This window comes from Homarus americanus, unplaced genomic scaffold, assembly GCF_018991925.1.
Source record: "Homarus americanus isolate GMGI-L3 unplaced genomic scaffold, GMGI_Hamer_2.0 scaffold30535, whole genome shotgun sequence".
NCBI lineage: Eukaryota > Metazoa > Arthropoda > Malacostraca > Decapoda > Nephropidae > Homarus > Homarus americanus.
The window spans coordinates 2396778-2424099 of NW_024732440.1; the positions used below are offsets into that span (position 1 = coordinate 2396778).

A 27322-nucleotide genomic window follows, 5' to 3' on the forward strand; every position below is an offset into this window, starting at 1 on the left:
CGAGACCAGATGTATGGACATTATGGGACACCTTTTATTAGCGTATCTGTGAATACTAGGTGAAGGGATACACCGTACACGTGATCCTAACTGGCTGTGTTCAGGTTCAACTGCTTTATGTTCACGAAGAACAGTTCATACATGCCCTTCTGTGGTAATGGCGGTTTCAGTTCCACCAAGGATGCGCTCGAATGGACAAGATGACAACGACAAGGCGCAGTGTATTGTTTTCTTTTATAAACACTTACTAGAGAGAGAAAGACCTCCAAACCATCTTAGAGAAATACAAGTGCTGCCAGAGATATTAAAACGAGGACCCCAGGGAAGTATTAAGAATTTATACGGTAACGAAATCGTATTTACAAGTTGACAAGGAAAATACAGAAATACAGTATATAAAAAGCAATTACTGCACATACAAAGCCCAACCCAAAACAAAAACACCTCTTATGACGCTACTCTGTCAGGTGTTCATATCTGGAGCTAGCTTATGCCCGCCCCACTAGACGTCACAACCTTAAGTTAAAGAAGTAAGAAGGTAGCGCGTAACTCTCACCGATATGTCAAGGGTTTGAGCCTCAGCTGGGACACGTAAGAAGGCTGTGAAACTTTTTTGTGACCTTATCCAAGAGTTCGTGCCATTAATCACCACGCAGTGCTTGTGGTCATAAAGTCTTTAGTCCACACCAAGACGTTCCCCTGAATTCGTACCCTTCCAGTTTAATGTTTAATATTTATCCTTTCGTAAGGTACCGTACGCTATCTAATGCCATGGCAGAGTCAAAGCATTTATTGTCGAAATTGCTACCATATTCCAGGACCTGTGTCCACGCATCTAGAGCACCTTAGCAATTGCTTCAAGCAGGAGCGTTCAGAATTTTAAGGGAATGTAAGCTTGTTACCCAACTCTCTTTAACACTCTGGGATGCACGCTCTTAGGGCCAAGGCTCTCATAAACCCTGAGCTTAGACAATTCAGTTCCAGTACACACTAGTGTGTTGTAGAACTGTTTTCCCCATAACAGGTAGGTTTTTCACTTTCTCTTTTGTAAACACGGAGGAAAATAATTAATTAATGCCTCCGCCTTGTCCTGTTCTGAGTCCGCAGATCTTCTACCTTCAAGTCTCAGATCTGATACACACACAAGTGTCCTTAATTTCGATTTTGATAAATAATAGAAAGATCTTCTACGCTGACTTGGCTTGTCATTTGAAGCGACCCATTTCCTGAAATCCTCAGATTTATTCTTGGTATTTAAAATAACCCAATGAAGATATCCAACTTAAGTGGATACTCTTGTTAGGGCCGGAGCAACATGTATCGCTCTACTGAATACTGATGTTATCTTCAACAGTTCATATTCTGATTTTCTGTAGGTTGAATAACTAAGTTAAACTGGCCACGTCAATTATAATGAAATATGCTGTATTGTATACTGTGAGTATAGACGAAGTTGAAAACCTCTCTCTCTCTCTCTCTCTCTCTCTCTTTATATATATATATATATATATATATATATATATATATATATATATATATATATATATATATCGTTTTAATTCATATGATAACTTTATACTTTACTTAGAAAACATCGATTTAGTATAATCATCGGTTTAAATAGCCGCGGGGAGGCTCAGTTGCTAGTCGTTTAAGAGCACCGAGTCGCTCTCTTACGCCGACCAATCACAGGTCTGATATCTTTCACTTATCAGCCAATCAACATCCTGTATTTAGTAAACACCATTTAATATGAGTTGGTTGTGGCTGGAGTTTGTCGACCAATATTATATTCTGCAGTGTTGACTATCAGGTGTTCGTCTTACCAATATATCCTCAAAATAGTAAGTAAACATTATTTATTAGAAATACAACCTTTATTATTTTAAGTATAAACACTAACAATGTATAGGGAGGTACAGTAGTTTCTTCTTTCCTTAATCCTCTTGGCCACTTGTCTTGTTGTAAGCCTTTGGCGATCTGGTGCGTTAACAATTATTTACTATGTCTTTGCTTAAATGCGTGCAACAAAAAACGCCGAACATTTTCCTGTAACTTGGGTCAGGTCACTGTGGCCAGTGTAAACGTGATAGGGGTTGACAGTCGATTGGAATTGATAATATTATTACAGTGTTCTTAGTATTACATGTTTAATTTGCTGTTTAGAATAACTCTACCTCACAAATAATGTTTGATCAAATTGTCTGAGAGAGCCTCACCCCTATTGTTAGGAATTTTTGTATGTACTGTATATTAAGGATGGTTATTCAACCTCTTAACGAAATGTTTCTGTACAAGTAAAGTAGCTGGGTAATACTTGATGAGATTGGTCCGGCCTCAGCAGTAACCGGATGAAATTTCTCCATAGGAGATTAAAGTATTCTTACCACGAGAAATATAGAAAATATACCAGAGGGATGCATGTTGTGGAGCTGCTTCCTATGTCTTGACATATTTACTTTCACAATGCTACAATCTTAATTTTAATTCATAAAATGAAGAGAACTAACCTACCAGACCTAACCTAACCTAAAATAATACAGCTATTTCCTATTTTATTCTAAACTATAATAAAATTGCTCTGATAAAAGAACCTTTCCTACAATCTAACCATGACAGTCACAGCAAGTTCATATTTGGCTGTATTTCTCTGCCTGTTTTGTACATCAAAACTGATAACTTACAAAACACATTCCTCCTGCTTTTTGTTTTTTCATAGTGGATATTTTGCCGTGACCGGCTAAGTTCCTACTAACGCTATTTTACTGTGAGTGTGCTGTGATTGGCTAAGTACTTTCTGTTTAATATGACGGGAGCTCTGTCTCCCTGCTAGGAAGTTAGGTAAGGTTATGTAGATTTTTGGGGTTAGTTAGGTCAGGTCCTATTAGGTTCTAGTAAATGTCGCCTCTTTTATAATAATAAGAACATCTGTGGAAAAAAAAATGACCAAAATCGAACAACAACTTCTGGTTAGGTATGTTATAGCCTCACAACGATCGATTCACGACGGAATACGTAAATGCCAAATGCTGCCAGAGTTACGGTCACATATTGTTCTTGCGTTGTTCGTCGGTAACGGATGATTAGCCAATCTGAGCGCACTCACGGTAAAATAGCATGGGTTACGGTCATCTTGTACCAAAGACAATCCATACCCAAGATAAATCGTACTAAAAAAAGTTAACTCGTACCCACGCCAACTTGAGCCTAAGATAACTCGTACCCAACTCACGAGATAGCTCGTACCCAAGATTAGTTGCACCCAATTCAAGAGGTAACCCATACCTAATAGTATATATACCTGTACCGTGCATGGGTAGCTGCTGTCACAGTGTTATTATAGCTTATGAACTTTTCAGGGCCAGATAAAGGGGGGATGCCCAGGTCCCCTCAGACAAGGTGCCCCCGGCGAATGAAATAAAAATAGAATTGAATTTAACACAGTTTGGAGGAGTAATGTGAAAGTTTAGCTTCATCTATGATAAGAAAAAAGATTATGTAAATCTTGTAGGAAAGTGCAGTGAAATATAGAAATGTAACGCAGCACTTTAAAATGGTTGAATCTCATTACATAAGTATCTTGTTCCGTCACACAAACTTTGCACTTCAAGTACATATTTCACACTGTGTGGCTTAGAATAACTTTATTGCACTTTACAGATTTCAGGCTAATAGATTTAGCAGTTTCAATTTATAAACTTGGTGATGTAAATGTTTAAAATACTCATAAGTCAACAAAATATAGACATGGAGGAGTCTAGGCATGCATAAAAACAGATTTATTTTCCAACTCCAGCTTTTTGTAAACAAATCAGTTAGTATTAAAACCAGTCTGGTGATGCTCGTGTGAATTATACAAATCTGGGATTGATGGATTTTCAATGTTGACCTTAAATCATAGTTGATTTTTGATGAGTGATTATCAATTAAAAATTAGATTTTGATTTATTGCAACTCATATTTGACAAATGGTAGCAAGACATATACCCTGTAGATTGTTTGGGGATCTGGTAATTTCCACTATGTGCTTTCATAGTTTTTTATTACTCCTGTTGTATTGTTCCTCGGTGTGGTTTTCTGCTGCACATTCGCATCTAAAGCTGTTAAATAGGGTTTTTATAATAGCAAAGTTTCTTTGTGGTGGTGAATTATTGTGTGATCTCTTTCATTGTCATGCTGCTAGAAATTTGTCATAAAGTTGGATATCAGGATCAGTCTATTTTTCTGCTTATTTTTATGCCTGGTTTCTGGCTAAATAACCACTGGTTCTAAAATAAAACTAAGTACTGTACTAACCTAACTCAACTAGATATAACACAAAACATTCAAGTAACAACTACTCCAAGAAACATAGATAATAGTGTACTGTAATGCCCACAGCCATCCTGACCAGAATCCCATTAAAATCATAGTAAAATCATACACAATCCCCATGAGTCCCGGTCGAATAGCCAATGGCTATTCGGCCGGGAATTCAGGTCAGATAACTACTTCGTATTTTTTTTTTTATTATTATTATTTTTTTTTTATTTCAGACTACCGCACCAGAATGAGTAAACAAAAGACTGAAATAAAGGTGCTCATTACATCACAAATGGGAAAAAAGGATCAGGGCAAGAAATGTGACCTCAAAGACACTATTAAAACTAAGTAAGTTAATGCAGAGTACAGTGTAATGGCTTACAGTTTCTCTCGGATATGTTTTATTATGGAAGAATTCTTTTAATTTTGAATATTGTTTTGTGTATGAACTTCAGACCTATAAATGGATATTTGAAAATTCAATACCCCTGTAATGGTTTTCTTTTGTTTTGACCGGTGTTATACATAAGGGTAGTTACATTTGTGTTTGGTATTGCTAATTGAATGTATTACCGTAACTTAAAGTTTTTGAATTCGGTAAAGTAAACTTCAGCATTTTTAGACTTGAACATTTCAGAATAAACTGTTTTATATATTCATCCTTCATGAATGAGAGTGGAGAAAATGCCAGATATGACTTTATGAATTACTGAATTGAATTACCGGGGAGATGAAGAATTCATTAACTACACCAAACAATAAATAAAGGCATAGCTGTAGAATAATTGAAAGGATTTTTTCACATCTTTATATTCAGTATTGAAATATGATTAACATTTCAGAATTATCACAGTTTTTCTAAAAAAAAATTTCTTCTAGGGTGAAAACTTCACATCACACACCTAACAAGCGGCCACATGAGATAGAGAGTGTGCAAATCTCCCACAAGACTCCTACAAATGCATCCAACACAGCATGTGCAGTAACACCCCGAACACCTGCTGCAGCCACAACATTAACACCCAGAGCAACCAAAGCACACTTGTCAGATACTGTATCCACTACTCCCCGCACACCTGCAACATACAAATTACGCACTTCTGACTCTCAGGGTACAACACCCTGTCCTAACCCCTCGCCTGTGCCATGTTCTGTAAAAAGTATAACAGCAAGGCTGCAACACACTCCTCTTCAGTCCTCAGTTTCCAAGACTTCTGCAACTAATACACCAAGGTTGGTTGATAAAATTAGTCACAGGTTTCATTTCAAGGTGTTAAGGTATACAGTGCCACACACCTAACTCTTATTTGGGAGTCACCTCCTCTTCCCTCCCCCTAACATTCATTACTTTTAACAGAAAAATTCCAGGTGCAAGCCAAAAATTTTGATTTTCGTTTTTATCTGCACATCTCTCAGAAATTGGTAAATATAACTCAAAAAGTAAAAAAGACATTACTGTCCCATAATTTTGTATATGTTGTGTTATTTTTTTAACAGTTTAGACTAAAAATTACATGAAAACAAAAAGTATTACCAGTAAGTAAAAGTGTTAAATTAAATTTATATTTCAGACAGTGCCCCACCCCTAATGTGTCACTACCAAAAAGATTTCGGCAGGAAGATGACACTCAGAAAACAGAGTCGAGCCATATTAGCCCATGGGTGCGACCTCCCAAAAATGCAAAGGATGTTGATGGTTGGAAAAAAGATGATGATGGGAGGAGAAAGGATAACCTTAATAGAGTTTTGTCCTCTACTACTCTTAATGTTCCATCTCCGTTCAGAAGGACCAGGTCAGCCAAGATTCCTCTTTCGTACTGTACATTATAGCAGAGCAAATGTGTCAAGACAAATGGAAAGAATGAGTGATTGCATATGAGAGGTACCATATGTTGCTCTTGATGCTGGCAGTCTCAATTGGTTGTAATGGTTATGCAATAGTGATAATATTTTAAATTATGCAATATTGCTGATTGCTCTTATTTTTATGCTTGTTATGACACTAGCTGGAGTATAATGGGATTTGTGGATCACAAAAATTGTGATGTGTATCTGTAGGGTCACAAATGAAATTTATTTACATTAACTTCTTTGCTACTGTATTAGTATACTGTTCTATACATACCTTATTTGGAAATTAAATATTGCTGTTGTTGTTATAGCCTTTTATCTCTCTCTCTCTCTCTCTCTCTCTCTCTCTATGCTATGGCCCTTCATAACAGAACTGTTGAATTGGGATAAATAATCCATCAGTATTTTGTGAAAAATTTCTTCCAAACAAAAACTTTTTTGCTTCAACATATTGAAATATCTAAATAAGAACTCATTCAAGTTTATTTTTACACATGTGAAAATAGATAATTAATCAATATACAAATACTGTATTCTGTTTAGCTTTTTTAAAACACTTTTTATTCAAATAATGCTGGGATGGATTAATGTATTGTAGCAAAGAAAATATTGTGTGCCTTGCTTGTAACAGATGTTTTCTCTCTTATTATGCCAAAGGCAAGTGATGGGGGACAAGGAAATAATATCTACCTGACTTGTGTGTTGAGGTGTCTTGTGACTGTGATGGTCAATTAAACAAATAAGAATTAAAAATTAAAAAAAAAATTCTTTTGATGGAGCCCAACCAGGTATGAGACTGGTTAGGCGATAAATTTTTCATCCCATATTTTGAGAGGATGATAATAATAATAATTGATTATTTAGTCAATTTGACCAAGGGCAGCTGACAAAGTCCTGAGATGGTTATTTCCCATAAAGTCCTTATGCCAGCAGCATCTGGTGTTCTTAGGGCCAGGTGGTCACCCATCCAGGTACTAACCAGACCCAATATTGCTTAACTTTGTTGATTGGACAAAAAGCAGTGTTTCCAGTGTGGTACTCCTATCTTATTTTGAGTCTTTGATGAAAGGGGAAACTGGATTCTGAATAACATTCTATTATGTCTTGTTTAATCACTTACAGGGTTTCCAGCAGTAGACTATCTGGTGATTCCAAAACCCCAACTTCAGGAAGATCTTCAGGAGCTTCAAAGCATTCATTTGGCTCTGGTACACAGACCCCAAACAGCAGCTCAAGGAGATCAAGTGCAAGCCACAGTCGACCCTCCAACCGATCATATCCTCCTTCTGTAGGTTTTCTGAATGACATGTTTTTTTTTCAACAATATCACATTTATATAATCTAATTGGTTTGATTTTGTGTGGCATCTAATATTATACCAGTACAGTACGCCTGGATAATTCGCGGATTTTTATTTTGCGGTCCTTTATTATTCGCGGATGACACTCTGGATGTACCCAAGAATGTCTGCGGATAGTTTTAAAGTTGCAGGCATTTTCACGGCCGGGACAGGGAACCATTCGTTCTAGAGACGGCAGCTTTCTTTACCTGTATTGTATACTCGTGTACCAACTATAATTTTCAATATGCAAATTTTTGTCATGTGTCTACACACACAGAGAATAAATATTTCTTTGTACACAAGTAAAATTGTAGCAGTGGTTATTAGAGTTTATTATCGAGGGTAACAGACAAATAGTGTCTTGTGTGTGTTCTCCTCGGCACTACCACATGGTCGCCCAGAAGCTCTGCCCTGAACTGTGTGACATCAATGACAAACTGTTATTAAGTGGGGGATGGACTCCTGACAGGGAATTTGGGGGTTATTCGAGCTGATTTTTGCACAGAAACACTTAAAAAATTAATAAAAATACATAAAAAATAAAATTGAGAGACTTGTGTATGTTAGTTGAATGTTTATACCCAAAAACACTCAATTCCTTTAACCAATTCTCAGTCATTGGTTATGCTTTCTGTGGAACCTTGGTGTATTATTTATTTTACTGTGTTTTTAAGTGAAATATTGGAGGTTGACAAAATTTATACAATACCTCCCCATTCCCCCCCCCCCACTTTTTTTTTTAAACTAATGTAAGATTTATCATGGACTTTTTGGATTCCTCTAAAGCTAACCTTTGTACCTCAATGGATACTTGTATATTATAAGCAGAATGGTGTTATATATGATTAAGGCATTTAATTAGAATGCAAATATCAGTCAGTTCAAAATGTAACCTCTAACCTTGTCTGTTAATTCTTATGACAATCTTTAACAAGAGTAATAGTATTAAAAGTGAAAATCACATCTTATTCCCTGTTCCTTCTTTTCTTCTCTTCCTTAGGGTGGGCTTGTGAATTTGACACCAGAAGTTGTGAGCAATTACCACCCAGTAAAGTTACCCACAAGTCCAGGTATAGTAAACTGCTATGGAGGTGCAGAGTCAACAAGTGTGTCTGTCGGAGTGAGAGTGCGTCCACTCAGCTCAAGGTATTCGTTTATTTATATATGTATACTCAGCTCTTCCCCCTCTTTCTAGTCCCCTTCTCCCCTTTCACTTCCCCTCTTTATCTCCTCTTCCTGTTTGTACAAAAATTCATAGACTTAAAACTAGTCATCAAATGAATAGTATTGAGATCCCTTCCTAGAACATCCTTACAGGGACACTTGTCTTTATGTTAATTAGTGATAAGGCTGCACCAACAACTACAGTTCAGTACATATCTTGTCTATCAGTGGTTAGCAAGGACCAGACCTCAATCACACACTGTACAAGTATGTCAGAGCTTTAAAAAATGTGTGGACCAGTCACCAGGACAAGTGATTCCACACTTATACTGTATTTGCTCTAAGAGTTTGCTTGGGTGTCTTGGAAAATTCATGAACATTTTAAGTTATGATAATGCATGAACCCTGTTTCTTATGATAAAAGATTTTCTTAACGTGTTCATTTTCCATATTAGGAGTCATAGTATAACTATATTTTATAACTTTCAGCTTAACCCTTTAGCCCAGTTACTGATATATAAAGAAAATACTGTTCTAATTTTTTTTTTTTCAGAGAACAGTCATCAGCAGAAATGAGAAGTGTTGTTGATGTTGTGGGTAACAACATAAAACTTACCACTGATAGTGGCACCGTTCATTGTTTCACCTATGACCATTGCTTTTGGTCTCTTGATGATAAACACCCCCTTTATGCCTCTCAGGAAGCTGTGTATAATGCCCTGGCACAGCCACTGCTGGAAAAGGCATATGAAGGCTACAACACTTGCCTCTTTGCCTATGGTCAAACTGGTTCTGGGAAGAGTTACACGTAAGTAGAATATTTCACTGGTCTGTAATTGCAAATATACACATCAGATAAACTGTATTGCATTTCAAGGAAGATATCCCCAGAGGGATTATGTAAATATTTCTACTTGTTGTTTTAACACTTATTGATGCTTTCTTCACTTGTCCTGCACTACTCTCCCTTATCATATCCTCTCTGAGGTTTCTTTATCCCTTAGCCCACTTTACAGATGAATGAGAAGGGAAGAAGGGAATAGAAGTAATGAATAGATAAATAGACTTAAAAGATAATAAATTCCAGGATGTTAGGAGAAGATTCCTACGATGACTGTGAGACAGAGGTGCCTGCAACTGCCGGCATTATCCCTCGCTTTTGTAGGGACCTCCTGAGTCGTGCTGATTACTTACACTCACAGAACCCACCAGAGGATCAAGTAATTAATGCTTTTATTTGTTTATTCATTTTTAGATCCTATGGGCCTTATGCCATATAAAATGCAAGAGTGTCTCTCCAGAAAAATCCCCACACAGCTTGCCTTGCTCAAGGGTACTTAGGTAATTGCCACTAACCCACATAAGAGTGGAAAATGGCCATAAAACATTGATGATGATTTTACTGCCTGACATGATATTGTTAAATACTTGAGCAACCAATGAGGGTGTTTGTAGTAGAGGGTCGTGGTCATAAGGGGAGCTCAACATCTGAAGTTTCAGGGTTTTAATATGATTAGAAAAGAATTGTTTAATGGGGTAATATTTGAAATTTTCGTTGGTTTCAGCTGCCTCAATGTCGCGCTGAAGTGGAATTAAGCTACATTGAGATCTACAATGAGCGTATATATGATTTACTCTCAAGCGGAGGGAGTGGATCTGATCGTCGAGAGGCTTTGAGAGTGAGGGAACACCCAAAAGATGGTCCTTATGTGGAGGGTGTTGCTCATCATTTGGTATCATCATATGACCACCTACAGGTAAAATAAGCATAGTTTATAATTTAATTTCTTCTTTTGATACACATGCATCAAAGTCATTCCATACCTGTTAATATGCAGACATACACACACATATCTGTTTATCTTTGTATCAGTGCTTTTGTCTGTCTTGATGCACCTTCACTGCTCATGTATTAAATGGATCAATGAAATCCTCATATCTAAGGATTGGCAACCACAGTCCTCCACTCTAAACGTTTTCAGCCTGTTTTTACCAGTCCTCCAAGATTTTATCTGGGGACCCAGTTTTTAATTTCATTCATCCATCACATTCTCTGCTTCCACCCTGGCCCTCCTACCCTCAACTATGATCATTAATATTTGTTATAATCCCCTTAATCCTAATTACTGTATATGACCAGGGATGGCTTCTTAAAAGAAAAGTCATGAGAGAATCTAATGTTGTGGCTCGTTACAATACAGTATCAGCTTTAAAATATATAAAATAGCTTACAGAAACCAGAAGGGTGTGCATCTCTACCCCTTAAAAACTCTACCCCACCCCTTTATTAGTTTTGTACTGTATACTAACTAGCATCATAACGTAGTCCACTTAAGTGTCCACTTGTAATCGTGAATACTCTTTTCAATTTTGCTTACGACAGATAACCAGCTGATAACCACACTTTAGATGTCCCAGATTGCAGGAAAATACTCCAATTTTTCAAGACATTTCTGGGGGAGCATGTCTTTGGACCCCCTTAGAGTGCATGTGCACCTATGGTGAGCGCATTAGTTGCCCCCTTCCTCCTTTTTCTCCAAAATTTGGGGTCTGTACTGTATACTAACACTACTCATCTCCCACCTTCATGGGAAGTAGATTAAAGGTTACAGAAACTTCAAAGATAGGCAGGGAATAAATAATAAGCAAGAATGAAGTGAGAGGGATGTACTAAGACTATAAATACTGTAAACCCTTACAATGTAAGTTGAAGATGTTAGGCCGCGGCTGCACTGAAAGCGGGTGGGCGCTGAAGACTTTGCAGCATCGTAACCCATAGATGTGGCCGCACTGGCAGAGGGCGCGATCTGGCAACAACGCATGCCTGCTTTCAGTGCGGCCGCGGCCTAAGGCCTACATCCTCAACTTTTCTGCACAGTGTAAAGTGAGCCCTTAGCACTCTTATTATTTCAGTGTGCTTCATATCAGTTCACTCACTGTTTGTTGAGTCATCAGGTTCATTATGTTTACACTGTCACACATGATACTTCTGCACTGTACTAGATCCACCATCATATGTAGACCATTATCATTTGTGTCATCTCAGGACATAACCCAGTCACCAAGTACAGTATGCTTAGTTTAACCATCTTGTTTTCAGTCTTCTTCCTACAGCCATGTTTCCAACCATTCTCGCACCATTAACTAATGTTTTCATTGGTATAATAGAGCAATTTTTTTTTTGCAATATTTGTAACAGACATGGCTTATGCTAGGAAATAAAGAGCGCTCCATCGCTGCCACTGGGGTGAATGACAAATCTTCTCGCTCTCACGCTGTCTTCACCATCAAACTCACTCAGATGCAGGTATGGAGTTATCTGTTTCACTGTAATGTTGACATTTTCAATCATAAAGTCCCCCCCCCCCCCAGGGCAAATGAACCCAAGTGATTTGGTTCATAATTCCTAATATAGGGGTGTTGGTCTTGTAGCTCCCTGCCTCTGTGTATTTAGTTACTAAAAGAAACAAAAGCAAATGAGAATACGATGTTTGAATGTGTTTGGGTGTAAATAGAGAATATGAAAATGTGACGAGTGAAAGGAACATGAAAGGTAAAGGAGAAGCAAGTTAGGGACAAGTGAAGAGTTGAGTGTCTGAGAAAGCAATAGTGAAAGAAGACATGGTAGTATTAAGTATTGAAATGTGGATATGTTTGATTGAATAAAAGGGGTTGAGCCACAGGGAATATTATAGATCACACTGAAAGTAATGAAAAAAAAGAGAGAAGAGAAAAGAGAGGGACTCTAGGAAGACCTCAGTAATTGTATTTAATGCTTTAATTTAGGAGATAAGAGTGATTGTGACATGTGATTTAACTACAAGATTTGGTGAGAGGAAAATGGATTGCTGGGAGGGAATAAAAATGGAGAGGCTGACAGATATGTGTGGTGTGAGAGGGTTGATGGTGGGGAAACATGGGCCAGAAAGAAAAATTCACAAGTAGGCATGGAGGCAGGATAATGATAACGATAAAGGATTGTTAACTGTGTTGATGGATAACGGGATGAATTTTAAGTTAAATAGTTGATTGATGTGATTGTACTGTGAGGAGCATCATACATTTTCTAACCATTAGGCCTACAAGGAAGAAGCTAGATTAGTAGTGATTGGAAGGTTCAGGGTGTAGGAGGTTCTAGGAAGTGAGGTGGTGGTTTTACAAATTGATGAGCTGAAGAAAGAAAAAGTAACTGAAAGATATGTAGAATTGATTCAGCCCAGGTGGGTGTATGTAAATAGGGGCAAAGAGGGAGTGTTTCAGCTAATGGTCATGTGCTTCAGGTAAACATCTTGTTTACTTTTTCATATACATGATGCAGTCTCTGGGTGTTTCACAGGTGGAAGATGTTGAAGGTGAGCACTTGGAGAGTAGCAAGGTGAGCATCATAAATCTGGTGGACCTGGCAGGGAGTGAACGTGTGGCAGCTGCACAGTCACAGGGAGACAGACTCAAGGTATGTATATGTTATATTGTGTTTATATTTTGCTCTTTATCTCCAATAGTAGATTTTTACTTAGACTTTATAATATTACTGTTAAGCGTAATTTGTAAAATGCCTGTTTTATGTGTATGTATGATGTGTTTTTGATAGCTTGGTAAATTGATTAAAATTTCAGCAATACCCTGCTTTCTGGAGAAGAGATCACTAACTGAATCAGTGGTAAAGGGGGTCATTATACCATCATATATATATATATATATATATATATATATATATATATATATATATATATATATATATATATATATATATATATATATATATATATATATATATATATATATATATATATATATATATATATATATATATATATATATATATATATATATATATATATATATATATATATATATATATATATGGAGATGTGTTCCTAAAGTCCTCATTACATTTACTTATGGGTGACATGAATGCTTCATTTGGGTACTGGTGAACAAATTGTTCAGTACATACTTAAATATTTATTTAACTAAATTAACAAGTATTTATGTCATATGATTATGGCAACAACTCCTGGATGAGAGGCAGTGGGTAGGTGAAGTAAATAAGAGGTAGAGGAATATCGCACGCCAGTCTATAATGGCGAGGGACGTGGTGATGCCTGAGATGGTAATAAGTGTTGGGGGAGGTGGTGTGCATGTTTTTATAACTGGTATTTAAGGGGATTCAAGTTAAACATTAAATTCTATTCCGCAGGAAGGGGTTTGCATAAACAAATCACTTTTAACCCTCGGGAAGGTGATCACAGCCCTTGCAGAGAGTGAAGGACGACGAAGGCCATTCATTCCTTACAGGGAGTCAGTACTGACATATTTATTAAAGGTAAAGGTTTATTACAGGTCTGAATAATTTAGTATGAGTTATTATTTACCGTCCGGATCGTTGACAACCATAGTACTACTGTGACGGTTGCACCTAAGGATATTACGAGCTGAAGTCACACCAATGTAACCATTACATCCAAAGAGTTAAATGAGACCTTAAAATATATTTGTTTTCATTTTGTATAATATATGCTGCCATTTGTAACACTGATCTATCATCTTTAAACCCCTTGTGGTCTCCCTATCTTTCATCTGCAAACTTTTATATTCATTCATTTGGGTTTATGAAATTATTAATAAAATTTTCTTCTAGGAGTCTCTGGGAGGTAACTCTCGGACTGCAATGATTGCCACAGTCTCCCCTTGTAATGTTTATTTGGAGGAAACTCTGTCAACCCTTCGCTATGCACAGCAAGCTCGTATGATAGTTAACCACAACTACATCAATGAAGATCCCACAGCTATGATTATCAGGTAAGTTAATGGTGAACGTGTGTGTCTGTGCATGTGAGAAAAGAAGTGGAACATCATAACAGAACACATTTTTTAGCAATTACAGTGAATGAATAATACATAACAGATGAATGGAGGGCCCATTTTCCTGCTGATATCAGTCACCCTGCTCTGTAGTGAAAGGCAGCTAACAAGAATGAAGAAAATCCAACTGCAAGTGTTGGAAAAAATCAAATACTGTACTGTAGATGAAAAAAGTTATGTACCTTTAAAGAATGCATTGGTATAAGATGGGTGAATGGATTCTATAAATATTAAGGAAGTTAATGATTTTTAAAAGATTCTTTATTGTATTTTTTTCTTTAAATAATGGTGTGGGAGTGTATTTAATGGCACCCTTGAGCTTTGACACAGGGACTCTTGAATTGAGACTACAAAATTTGACATTGTTTTATGTCTTCAAGTTTATAAGATCAAATATTTCATGCATATTTTTCCCCCAAAAATTATACAATAATGGCCTAAAAATAGTGCTCTGTTGCTCTGGCTATATTGAGATTACCTTATGAAATGGGTCAATTTAACTGATATGATGTAGAAACTAACACTAGTGAATTGTGCTGTTCTCTCCTCGAGTCCATCTTTAATGATATGCAGTATCTTATAATACTGTTTAACTTTATATAGATGTTAACATTGAAGGAACCAGGATAGTAGAGATGGTAGTGTCTAGCAACACTAGCTTGCCACCTGGGTGACACCATAAAAAATACACATAAAAATATCAAGGCTGTGTTTACTTCTTACTAAACCCACTTCAGGTATATTACTTGGAGTGGGTGCAGGCAAAGTGAATGCTTGTCAAAAGAGAGGAAAACCAATAATAATTTCTCTATAGATATGAGTGCAAGTATTACAAGGAACAAGAAATGTGTATTGTGTCTTATCCCCCACACACTTTACTTCTGAATTTACACTCTTGGAATTTAATAAAATAACACACCATCTTAAATTTTGGTAGAGTTTGTCACAAAGTTTCTTTGTGGAAGGTGTTTTGGTTAATATATAAAGGACTTTCAGGCAAAAAAGCTAATGAAGGGTTTATACAAATTCTTATTTTCAAATTATTTTAAGATCTTTGAAAGAGGAGGTAGAACGCCTTCGCCTCCAGCATATAAGACGGAGCCCTTCTTTGCTGTTTGAAGGAGAATCTATGGAAGATGAAGAAGTTGTTCATGAGGAGGATGGAATAGAGAAAGAAAAGGCTCTCATGGAGAGAGAAAATGCCATCATTCAAAAAGAAGAGGAGAAGAACCAGGCAATCAAAGAAAAGGAAGAAGAAATAGCTATACTGCAAGAAAAACTGCGGTGCCAGCAGCTGCAGTGCAAACAGCTTCTTATCCAAAATAATAGGTAAGGATATCTTGTACCTTTGTTTTCGAGTGAAAAAACAAAAGCGAAAACATGTTTCCGCAGTTAAAAAGAATGAACGACAGTCATTGAAGTGAGAATTTTTGCTTGCTTACATGACTGATGAAACCTGCTTGATCATGACACAGTTGATTATCATTGTGACAGAATGAATTAAAATTTAAGCAACCCCTCAACATTAGTGGCATGGCCTAGTTCAAGATTGAGTCCATCTTAAGGTACAGTATATATTTAAGCTTTAGGGAAGGACCTTGGACTAAAACAATTGTTTAACTCTCTGAAGGCAAGGAATATCTTAAACCTTTTGTGAACAGGAGCATGCCAACACGTGTCCATTAAGTCTAGTTTCTTTAATGACTTTGTCCAAAGGACATCACTTAGACTCCAACATATCTGGTAAATAATGATCTTTCTGAACTTTACCCTTGATATGCATTGGTTCATCCACATAGGTAAGGAGTCACCCACCAGCCTCCTGTGGCTTTTGGTACAAGAAATAATCTTGGCATGAAATAGCTGGAGGTGGACCTCAGAATCTATGTTCTTAATCAATATTATGTACAGTCCCCTTCACTAGTGCATTTACAGGGGCTTGTCATAAATACATTCCACAAATCATTACAGTGAGATATTGTTTTACTTTGATTCCATAGTATATGTACAATTGCGAGTTTCCTTCTGTCGAATCTAAACAAACACAGGGCTGCCACACTGCACAAAACCTGATGAGCCCATGTAAACATACTAGTGAAGGGGACTGTACATGTAATCTTCTAAAATCTTGGATTCCTTTTGGTTCAGTTCAGAATGATGAGGTGCACTTCCCATATTTCACGTTAAAACTTTATAACCTAATCGTACCAAGGATCCCAAGATCAAGGAACTGGATAAAGATTGGCATTATTCCACTGGAAGATCTTTGCTTGTTGTACCTTCCTCTCTCTGAGGACTTAGACTTGATTTTACCCTAGTGTTGAGCTCTTCTTCTTTGGAAAAAAGCACGTATATGGAATCACAATCTCAGTCGTGTCATTCTTAAAACAGCTGAGATGGTGTTAAAAAGCAAACTTATCTGAAACCTGTTCCCAGAATGAACTCTAGTATGTAGAGCAGATTCTGAATGTTTATTATCCAGCAACGTAGATTAGAAAGGGTTTATTTGAACTGAACTATTCCCATGAACTGTTAACCTTGTTTTAGGACTTGTGGTATCCTCTCAGCATTATGCCCAATATTTTTTAATGAACACTGTGTGGGGGGTCATAATTCTGTCAGATAGAAATTGAGTCCAAAGACTTGTTTAATCTCATTTAAACAACCCAAAACAATTCCACCAGTGAATGTGCCTCATATGACATGGAGGGAAATTGCAAGAGAGCATGCAGGTAGAGAGCTCTCACCTGGTAATCATGACTAACCCATGAGTGTGTGGAAAAAGGTCATAAAATTTTGATGATAATGGTGTTGATCATTTCAATTACAAAAAATTAAAATGTTCATAATAACACTTTTATGGTAATGTATGCAGGGGTGTCCCTTACACTGAACACCAGTTATCCAATTTTGAACTCCTGAACCCAATTTCAAACCTCTAAACCGGTAGTACTGATAATGGCTGACCTCTTGTTTCTCAAAAGTGTTAGTTTTTCAAAAGAATTCACAAGTGCTTGAAATACTACAAAGTCAAGGACCTGACAATAAAGAAGAAGAAGAAAAAAAGCTAAGATAATCTCAAAAAGTGAGTTTGTATATCCTCATGTTGTAACACTTCCTAGACCCTGTAATTCTCCATCACCATATGCTCTTTGAGATCATAAGCTTTCAAAAAGAAGAAAGGTCTTTAGCTGTTTCTTAAAGGCTCCACTGAAGTCGGCTGCTGTACAATCTGCTGTATAGGAAAAGAATCGGGTAACAAGAGAACACTCCCGTACTGCTCAAGAATGGATCAGTTATCTCTATCTGGTTAAGTCTGTCCTTGCCAGACATGGAGAAGTGCTTTCTATGAAATTAGTTCACAACATGGTTTGAGTTGGTCCCATAAACTGACTTGGTAGTGAAGATTTGATGTGGATCACTTAACAAACAGTTATTGCATCATGAAGGATAAAAGGGATTAAGCATCCTATCTTTATAGTAAATGCTATGATTATATTACCAGCTGAAATTAACTTTACGGGTGTCAAAACAGATATGAATTGCACTTAACCACACTTAGCTGGTGCCTGGTACATATATTGCCAAGACACAATCAGGTACACCCTGTAAGGTGACTAAATGTGAGCTAGAGTTGATCCCAACATCACAGGTTGTAACCATCAAATGATGGATGAGGTGATGTGATGTTATGTACTCTTCTTTCCTACTTTAAATGGCAAAACATGTTTCTAAAAATTCATTCAAAGGGTTAGTTGAATATAGAAGATGATACACTCATGTTTCCAAGTCATCCTTTATCATACTAGGAATTGTTTTTCTGAATGAAGAGACATTTATAATGAATTTTTATATATTATTCAAACCATTTTGGTAATTAATTTTAACAGAAGTCTGGAGAGGCGCCTCACAGAAGCAGAAGCTCAGCGGCAACAAGCCTTGGAAAGCCTTCGTCGCCTTGGTATTGCAAATGAGGTAAGCTTTGAAACATGTTTCTGTAAAATATTGCAATGGCTGTGTCTAGTGTACAGTATTGTCACTCACAAATATAGTGCAAATTTATCCATACTGTATTCAATTTTTTATAAGGATTTACCATAATTTGGTCTTTGTACATTCAAAGTACAGTACAGTATTGGATTCTGATTCAGAACTTACATTAAAAAATATAAGTACTGTACAAGCGCAATTTCAGATAGAAAGTGGAGGCATTTAAATTCCAGTGTGGTGACAGTATCATAAAGTTAAATGTGTTAATCTAGCTATGAATGGGAATACTGTATGTCAAAAAAGTACTGATGTACTATTTATACACTCAACAAAAACTTCTCAAAAACTTGGGCACAATGGATGTGAGAATGAGCAGAATGGGGCTTGTCTTCTTGGAATGGTTTCAAATTCTCCATTCATTTCTCAGATTGTATGGTGCTTATAGCATTCAAGAAGTTTTTTGGTGAAAGTGTACTTGGTTAGTCTTAAGGGAATTATTAATCTCTTCACCCCAATCTTTAGTTTGATTCTATATTTTATCATTTCCTTTGTTGTTGCTCTATTAATACATAGTTCAGTATATCAACTTAATTGCCATTGTTCACACCACCTCCTCTCTGAATGGAGATGTAACAAAAACCTCCATTCATTTGTTCTTTACAAAATACAAAGATTAATTACTTAATCCCAGCTCTATTGATATTTCTGTTTACCTGTAATTATATTTTCTCTGAGATCCTATTCCTCTTGACCCAGGGAGTCATTTTGTGTAATTTCAATGTTAATCTTTATATAATGGTTCACATTATTTAAAGTTTTGATTATTCATACATACAGTGTACAGTATTTTAGCTGTTCTCTATAACTTGGTTTTGTGAATATTTAATATAAATGTAAGTTATTCATATAAATTTAATTCTATTCCAAGTCAATACTGTACAATGTAATATGTTCATTACCACCATTTTACAGCCATTTTCCACACTTGCGTGGGTTAGTCGTATTTACCTGATGGCAGCTTTCCAAGTTGTGTGGTCTCTTGCAGCCCCTCTCCCAGCTGTCATCTGACAAATAATATGGGCAAATTTTATGGATAGATGCCCTTCCTATTGCCATCCTATTATTACAGAGTGGGAACTAAGCATGATATGTAGGACTTCCAGACACTGTCTTTGCTGGCAAGGCAGGGTCTTGACTCCCAGAGAAATAAATTATTTGTCTCCTGTAAAATAATGTTTTGACAAAAAAGGGCTGAGAGATATATTCTCTATTGCCACTTAACATTCATTATTCACTTACTCAATCCTATGATACTTATTCTTTTATTTTTTCCTTTACTTTAATAACAGAAGGAGACAGGTCCCGTACTTATCAATTTGAGTGAAGATCCACAACTTTCTGAGACACTGTCATATAGACTTAAGAATGGAACCACTACAATTGGACACTCCGATTGTGACCTGACTCTCCGTGGACTCCACACAGACAGTGTTCATTGGTAAGCCACCTTTTCACCATCCAGTAACAATAATTTTAAGATCATATTAAGTTTTGTGTAATTAGTTTAGGCTTTAGTTAACTAAGTTTTGTGATTTGAATTTTATGATTACAGAAATCTCAATTTTGACTACTTCATTTGAAAATTTGGCTTATTATGAACACTTTGAGACAGTTGAAAAAACATACCTGGTATAAGCCATCCACCAGGTAGCTTCTCGTAATATGAGCTGGGAATTAGGCCCTCTGTGTCCTTGGAGACCAATATATTTTTCCCCGCACCTCTACATCAGGGCGAGGGTGTGGTTGCAACAAGTGACCCCAAGAGACAGGAGGTCTTACTATTACTGTTGAGTCTGACCAATCAGTACACGTCACACCAGAAGCTTTAGCTTCACCATTCTATTTGGTCCAGTGTGCCATCTTTGTTTCGGTTTCTAGCCAAACACCATGTACTGTACAGTGAATGTCTACAGGCTTGCCCTTTTTATGACACACCAAGGATTTTGGCTAATTTATAATGCTGTTGCTAGGTCATAATTTAATAATTTTGTTTGGGGACCTCTCAGGTTCTAAATGGACTACATTAAATGTAAGTATGCAATAATAATTTATTTATTTTATTATTTAAGGAGTAAATCAAACATTTAACTGAGTTTGTGTATGGAACCAGAACTTGACATAGTGAGGGAATTTTTTTTTACCCAATCCAGGGAAGAAAATGTTTGGTTTTCTGAGATACGATTTCAAGGGTTTATACATGTATGTGTGTGTGTGTCAGTAATAGAAATAAAAACAATATTTATGTTTTTATTAATTTTAGAACTACTGTATGTTGTACTGTACAGGTAATGTTTATTGTGATTTAAATTTTCTGCAAAGAAATGATTCATAGACCACAGGTTAAGAAGCCCTGATCTAGACAATACAGAAGAGAAGGGTATCATATTTGAATCCATTCTCTTTTGATTTTATCACTGAATTATACCATTAACAAAAGCTAAATCCTATATGTAACTTCAGTCTGTAACAGTGGTTCAAATTTATTCCAGTTCCATATTAAATGACAGTGGTCACCTACAGCTACATCCCAAGATAAACACAGATACATATGTCAATGGCAAATTAGTCACCTCTCCTCAAAAAGTAAGTTATAGATTTTTCATTATTACTGTATTTTATATATATTGTACTGTATTATTTATTTCATCAGTAGACTTGTTATGAGGAAAATGTAGTCTTTCATTGAATAATTTTCCTTGCTTTCTCCTTCAGAAAAAAAAATGAATTTCCCCTACATATAGGTTTGTAACAACATTGCAGTTAATTCAGGTATTAGCCAAATTTGATGGTCACTTTTCACTCAGAGTACTCCATAAGTAGGTCTTGACTTTCTTCAAACATCTGAAAACCCTCTTCATTGTGAGCAGAAGAAACAGGCAAGGTCAATGCAATTACAGTGTAACAATGCTGTCAAATTGACCTTTCATCTCCTATTTGATGATGATGGTCAGAAAGTCCACATGGTCCTTGGTACAGCCTCTCCTTCACCAAATTCCCAGGTGTTCAGCAGTGCCTGCAATTTTTTTTACTCATGTTCCATTTCTCAACTGAGGAAATCTCTTTTGATCAGAAGTCACACATTTTTATTTCCTTGCTTGTAGTAAGGGTGTGTTGATCCTGCAATTTTGATACCATCTTGCAATAGGCCTTTCATTCATACATCAAATTTTCTGTTAAAATATTTTCTGAGACTTGAGGGAGGGAAGTGATTACACCCCCTTAGCTTTGCCACTGTTAGGCTTCCTTGTAAGAAACTGTTCAGAGTATCAGTTGTAAGGGGAAGGATTGTTCAGTTATGATCCTAAACACACAAATTTTCTTTCCAGCTGCATCACAATGACCGGCTTGTACTAGCTGGTATTTACTACTTCCGGATGAATAGCAGCAAAGATTCCAGCCTGCAGACCTCAAAGAATATGGACTTTTACTTTACAAAAGAGGAACTTTTAAAGGAACAAGAAAAGAGGTACAATATGAGTCAGAAATATATTTCTTCTTAACTGCTTTTGTATGGGGTCCTCTCTCTGCTGAATAAAATAATCGGGTGTTATCCAAATAAAATTTTAAAAGTGGCATCCCTGTAGTGAAGGAGCTAAAGTGAAAATGATGAGACTACAAAGATTGTATCCAGGATTACCTGAATATCTATGGTCTGTTTGTCTGTACAGTACACAAATGTAAAAGCATAATTTATCTTTTTATAAATTCAGTTGTAATGAGACACGATAAGGTTTTTCCTAGATAAGATAATGCATGGAATTGCATTTGAGCAGTCTCATACCTTTCTTGACATTTAAAGTCACCTGAACATTAAAAATATTTATAGTCCCTACACAGACATGAAGCAAGGTACAATACAGTAGCCATCCCACTTAGTTCTCAGGATGTGGTCCTGAAAATAGACCACTAACTGTTCCTAAAGTCACTACACTTTCCTATGTTATGTTATGTTGTTCACTTTACGCGTTTCTCACTTTACGCGGGCCGCCGTGGGTTCAATTGACCGCGTAAAGTGAGGGTTTACTATATATATATATATATATATATATATATATATGGGTACTGGTGAACACATTGTTCAATACTTAGTGTTTATTTAAGTAAATGAACACATTTATGTCTTGTAATAATGGGATCAACCCCTGGATGAGAGGCAGTGGGTAGGCGAGGTAAGTCAAAGGTAGACAATATCGCACGACATAGTACCGAAATAACGCTAAGCAGGACGACGTTAAGCGCGGACTTATTGAATATGAAAATATCTAGAATTTTATGTAATTTCAGGTTGCAGAGAGAAGCAGAGATGGTTATTGCTTCAAGTAAAGCTGAAATGGAGCAAGAAATGTGCCATCAGCGAGACAGACTGATGAATGACATACAGGAAGCAAGGAATCAGCTGGTAAGATTTTTTTTTTTGCAATTTTTTTTGAAGTTCTGTCTGCATTAGCTCTTGAGTTACAGGACTCTTGTCCTCACTGTATTTTGAGTTAAAGGACTTGCATCTATTCAAGTTGAAGTTGTTGTAAGACTACTCTGTACAAGTATACTAGTAATTGTAGAGTTAAAATACTACAGTGTATACCAGTTGTAGAATAATGAATAACTTCTGTGTACAGTACTGTACTCTAATAGTGGCTGCCCTAGCTGACTCATGAGGGCGTGCAATTTGAATTTTTGAATCATGTGTTATATTTTGGGGCCATTTTAGGAATTGAATTTACATAAGAATTGGGCACTACGGTACTTGCCATCATCACAGATTATGTATCAGTGGGGATATTCATTTTAGAAGATTTGTATGTGTATTTTTATTAATGGGAAAATACTGTATGGTGAGAAACTTCTTGTACAGGTACTACTTACTTGCAACTATTAATTCTGGTTCTTTTAAACTTTTCATTGCCATCTCATCAGCATTGTTGCTGAGATATAATTAGTTTTTTCTTATATTTTTGACTAGATGAACAAGCAGCAACTAGTGTGTGAGCTTGAAGGAACACAGTGGAAACTGGAGGCAGAAAAACGCCTCCTGGAGGAGCAGATCTTGAGGGACAGAAAAAATTCTCAACCCCTTGACCTCTCTCTTCAGTCTACAACATTACTACATTCAAATATCCTACAAGAGGTAAGATTCAAATTTACTTGCTCAAAGAAAATTAATACTGTATTCGTGTCTATGTTCAGATACCCTTCATCAGAGTATTTGTGTAATGCTCTCATTAAAATCAAAGATCTGACAGTGGTGATCCAAACTAGTCATATGGCTAGTCTGACCTTCCCTACTGCAGATGTTGCCCAGAGAGGGAGGGTAGAAGCAAAAGTTTTCCATTCAGTAAAGAACAGGAAGAAGGCCCAGCAGATGCATAATGTCATATCAGTTTAGGTCAGCCATCATGGTTTTCAGGCATTTAATTTAATTTAATCCAAACTGGTCCCTTCATTGAGCAGATGGTCTCACTGTTTGTGCCTCCTACTTTAGCATTTATTGGAGATACTGTAATTGCATCACCTCTATCTTTAAGGGGTGATGGGTAACCCAAGTTGGTTAGTGGGCCACATGAGTGATCCTCCTCAACTTAGTGGGCCACATCCTTGAAATTTTTATCATAATCCATATACAAGAACCAGAATAAATATCAATACATTTCTAATATTTTATTGCATGTAGAATAAGATGACCTGTAACACACTGAAACTGAAGCCAGAACTTGAGTGCATGACTCACCACCTCCCCTATTGCCATATTTAAAAAATCTATTTGTAAAAGCATTGGATAAGTTAATTCTTAAATCAATTACTGTATATAAAAAAATAACATATGAGTAGCAATGAAAGTACTGTATAGTAATTCAAAATGTTAACAATTCATAATACAGTAATGAAAAATAAATATTTAATATTTTGTTACCTCACCAAGTGCAACTCTTTTCTATAATATTTATGTACTCAAAGACAACATTCATCAGAAATCTTGTGGGCTGCACTCAGAACCTTGATGGATCACAGGTTGCCCATCACTGGTATAAGGTGTTCTGGTTAAGTCCACACAGTATCATAGTGTTGATATTAAACTTCAGCTTATTTTATTTAATGTTACAGCTGTCAATTACAGTTTATTAACATTTCAAATCCATCAAAATCTACTTAGTATCAACATGTGCACTGCATAACACTAATTCTTTATCATTAACTATGAGAATTCATGTTAAATGTAAAAAAGGACCACTTAATTGTGACATTAATGAGAGTAATAACTGGCATTATTCAACTGTAAAACTTCGCTTTGATGCAAATACTAGGATCAAAGTGTTGTAACTGACTTAAGTAAGGAAGGTTAAATACAGATTTTTGAAATAGACCAAAATATCCTAATTTCTCACAACCTGATATCAACTGACCAAAAAAGTAGTGGTACACTGGATAGCTGATTTTACTATCCGGCCATTAAAAAAAATAACCAATCAGATACCGGATAATTAGGATGCTTAATTAAATTCTCCTCGCTGAATCTTCACTACTCCAGGTGGCATTTCTTTAAGCATCTATGAAAGGATCACTAGCTAGTCTGTTTTCACCAATGCAACTGGGTTACTTGTTTTGTGTAGAAACAACAACAGAACTCCTAAATACTTTTTCTTCACTACATACTGTATTTTCCAGCTACTGTACCCATAAGCATACCAGACAAGTGTAGTTTTCTTTAAAAATGTTTTTGCTTTAATGATTGTGTAATTTGTGTGTTAAGCATGTTATTAACACAAAGTAAGCTGTTTTACTCAAGTAATTTGTGGCTTCAAGCAAAACTGTACATTTTTCCTTACTGTACTGCATTACTTTCATAAATTCTACTTGAAATGACTTGAAATTAAGTCTCAACTGATACAGTTGTATGTATGTGGAGGACCAGGTACATGTGTATTAGATGTTTGGAGGACATGGTGCTTGTGGCTTTAGTATTTGGAGGATCTCATACATCTTCCTTTTTTCTGAAGACTTGAGTGTATCTTTCATTGATTGACTTTTACAGGTTGAAGCAATCTTCAATGAATCAGTCCAAGAAGTGAGAAAAGAGACCACCAATGTCACCCTTCCAATACTCAGTTTGAGAATAAAAGAAGCCAATCAGATCTGTAAGAAACTAAAAAAGCCATATGTAAGTACTGTATATTTCTAAATTTAGATACAAAATATGTATCACTTTCTTTTCCCCCATGACGAACTTGGATGCTTTACATTTCTTGCAAGTGTTTACTAACTGAATAAACCTTGTAAGCATTGTTTCCTGAATTCTTTGGGCCTGCAGTCCCTAACTCCTTATTTTTTACTGAATTTTTTATATTGGTAAACAGGTAACTCGCATTTTACGCACGTTTGATTTAAGCGTTTTTGGAATAACACGATTATTCAATTAATACCAAAAGCTAATTTATGCGCTCCTATTTTTTAAATAACGCACTCAAGACAGTTTAAATTTGCCGCGCGTATTCACCTGGTCGCCTGGCTGTGGAGTCGCGTGTGATGCCTGGTGAGGTGCTTGTAAGTTGTTACTATAAAGTTGCAGTCATATCAACATCAAAAATTTTAATATTATTATTAGTAATAATAATAATTATTATTATAATGTAATAGTAAAGATTATTACTACTAATGATGAAGATAATGATGATAGTGAAGTATTCTGTACAGCAACTGTGACGACGTCCAGCAAGCTTCCCGCGTATCACTTTCTCAGTTCACTCCAGCACTACTTTTACTCTGTGCTCTCATTTGCATTGTGTGTTTTTAGTGTTAAACGCTGTTTTTCCCATTGAGCATGTCTGGAAAAGTCCATCTGCCTCCTCTGGGGCGCCTATAGCTAAAAAGGTACGAAAAACAATCGCAATGGGCATGAAATTAAATGTGATGACCCGTCGGAGGTTGGCCGAGTGCTTGGTTTAAGTGAGAGCACTGTTCGTACCCTGTGCAGCATATGATGGTTCCCCTAACCTGTACCATATACTGTACATGTATTCTTATGGGAAAATTATGTTTAATTTACGCGCTTTTTAATTAAGCGGTGATATTCAAGAACCTAACCCCCGAGTAAAACGAGAGGTGGGTGTGTATATATATATATGTATATATATATATATATATATATATATATATATATATATATATATATATATATATATATATATATATATATATATATATATATATATATATATATATATATATATATATATATATATATATATATATATATATATATATAGTAAACCCTCACTTTACGCGGTCAATTGAACCCACGGCGGCCCGCGTAAAGTGAGAAACGCGTAAAGTGAACAACATAACATATGGGATTAATTGAAATACAGACCGGGCCGACCCCCAAACTCCACTTTTTCAGACACAATACCTACGTTGTAGTGAAAATAACTACTTAATTTTATGATGGTATGCACACACAATTAATAATTAAGAGAAATATCAATAATATTAGGTTTTTTAACACTTACTTTAGTAGAAAAGATGGCTGGGCACACGGGGATGGGGGGTTGGTTCCGAGGCAGAGGGCAGATTATTGGCCCTCACCTGTATCACTTGTATCAATTGTATCACTATCCACCACAGAGGCTTGCAGGGCCTCTTTGTCAAACCTCTCAAAGTCCATATAAGTCCATATCCTCACTATCATTATCACTATCACTGACTTGGGCCGGCTGTGGTGGGTGGCGGGTGAAGAACTCGGTAATGTTTTGATGA

General features: G+C 36.3%; 1 protein-coding gene across 1 annotated transcript in view; it reads left to right on the forward strand.

Annotated features, from left to right (window-relative positions):
* The first annotated feature begins 1727 nt into the window (after positions 1 to 1727).
* Positions 1728 to 27322, forward strand: part of LOC121868756 (kinesin-like protein KIF14) — a 42795-nt gene continuing 17200 nt past the window's right edge. The window contains exons 1-21 of the mRNA XM_042369638.1: positions 1728 to 1844; positions 4536 to 4650; positions 5182 to 5535; positions 5874 to 6095; positions 7276 to 7441; positions 8496 to 8641; positions 9213 to 9467; positions 9747 to 9879; positions 10225 to 10416; positions 11859 to 11966; positions 12996 to 13112; positions 13860 to 13985; positions 14301 to 14461; positions 15575 to 15853; positions 18415 to 18499; positions 19864 to 20012; positions 21064 to 21157; positions 21901 to 22040; positions 22859 to 22973; positions 23535 to 23699; positions 25602 to 25727. Coding sequence (XP_042225572.1) covers positions 4550 to 4650; positions 5182 to 5535; positions 5874 to 6095; positions 7276 to 7441; positions 8496 to 8641; positions 9213 to 9467; positions 9747 to 9879; positions 10225 to 10416; positions 11859 to 11966; positions 12996 to 13112; positions 13860 to 13985; positions 14301 to 14461; positions 15575 to 15853; positions 18415 to 18499; positions 19864 to 20012; positions 21064 to 21157; positions 21901 to 22040; positions 22859 to 22973; positions 23535 to 23699; positions 25602 to 25727 — 3234 coding nt within the window. The 5' untranslated portion in view covers positions 1728 to 1844; positions 4536 to 4549. The remainder of the gene's footprint in view (positions 1845 to 4535; positions 4651 to 5181; positions 5536 to 5873; positions 6096 to 7275; positions 7442 to 8495; positions 8642 to 9212; positions 9468 to 9746; positions 9880 to 10224; positions 10417 to 11858; positions 11967 to 12995; positions 13113 to 13859; positions 13986 to 14300; positions 14462 to 15574; positions 15854 to 18414; positions 18500 to 19863; positions 20013 to 21063; positions 21158 to 21900; positions 22041 to 22858; positions 22974 to 23534; positions 23700 to 25601; positions 25728 to 27322) is intronic.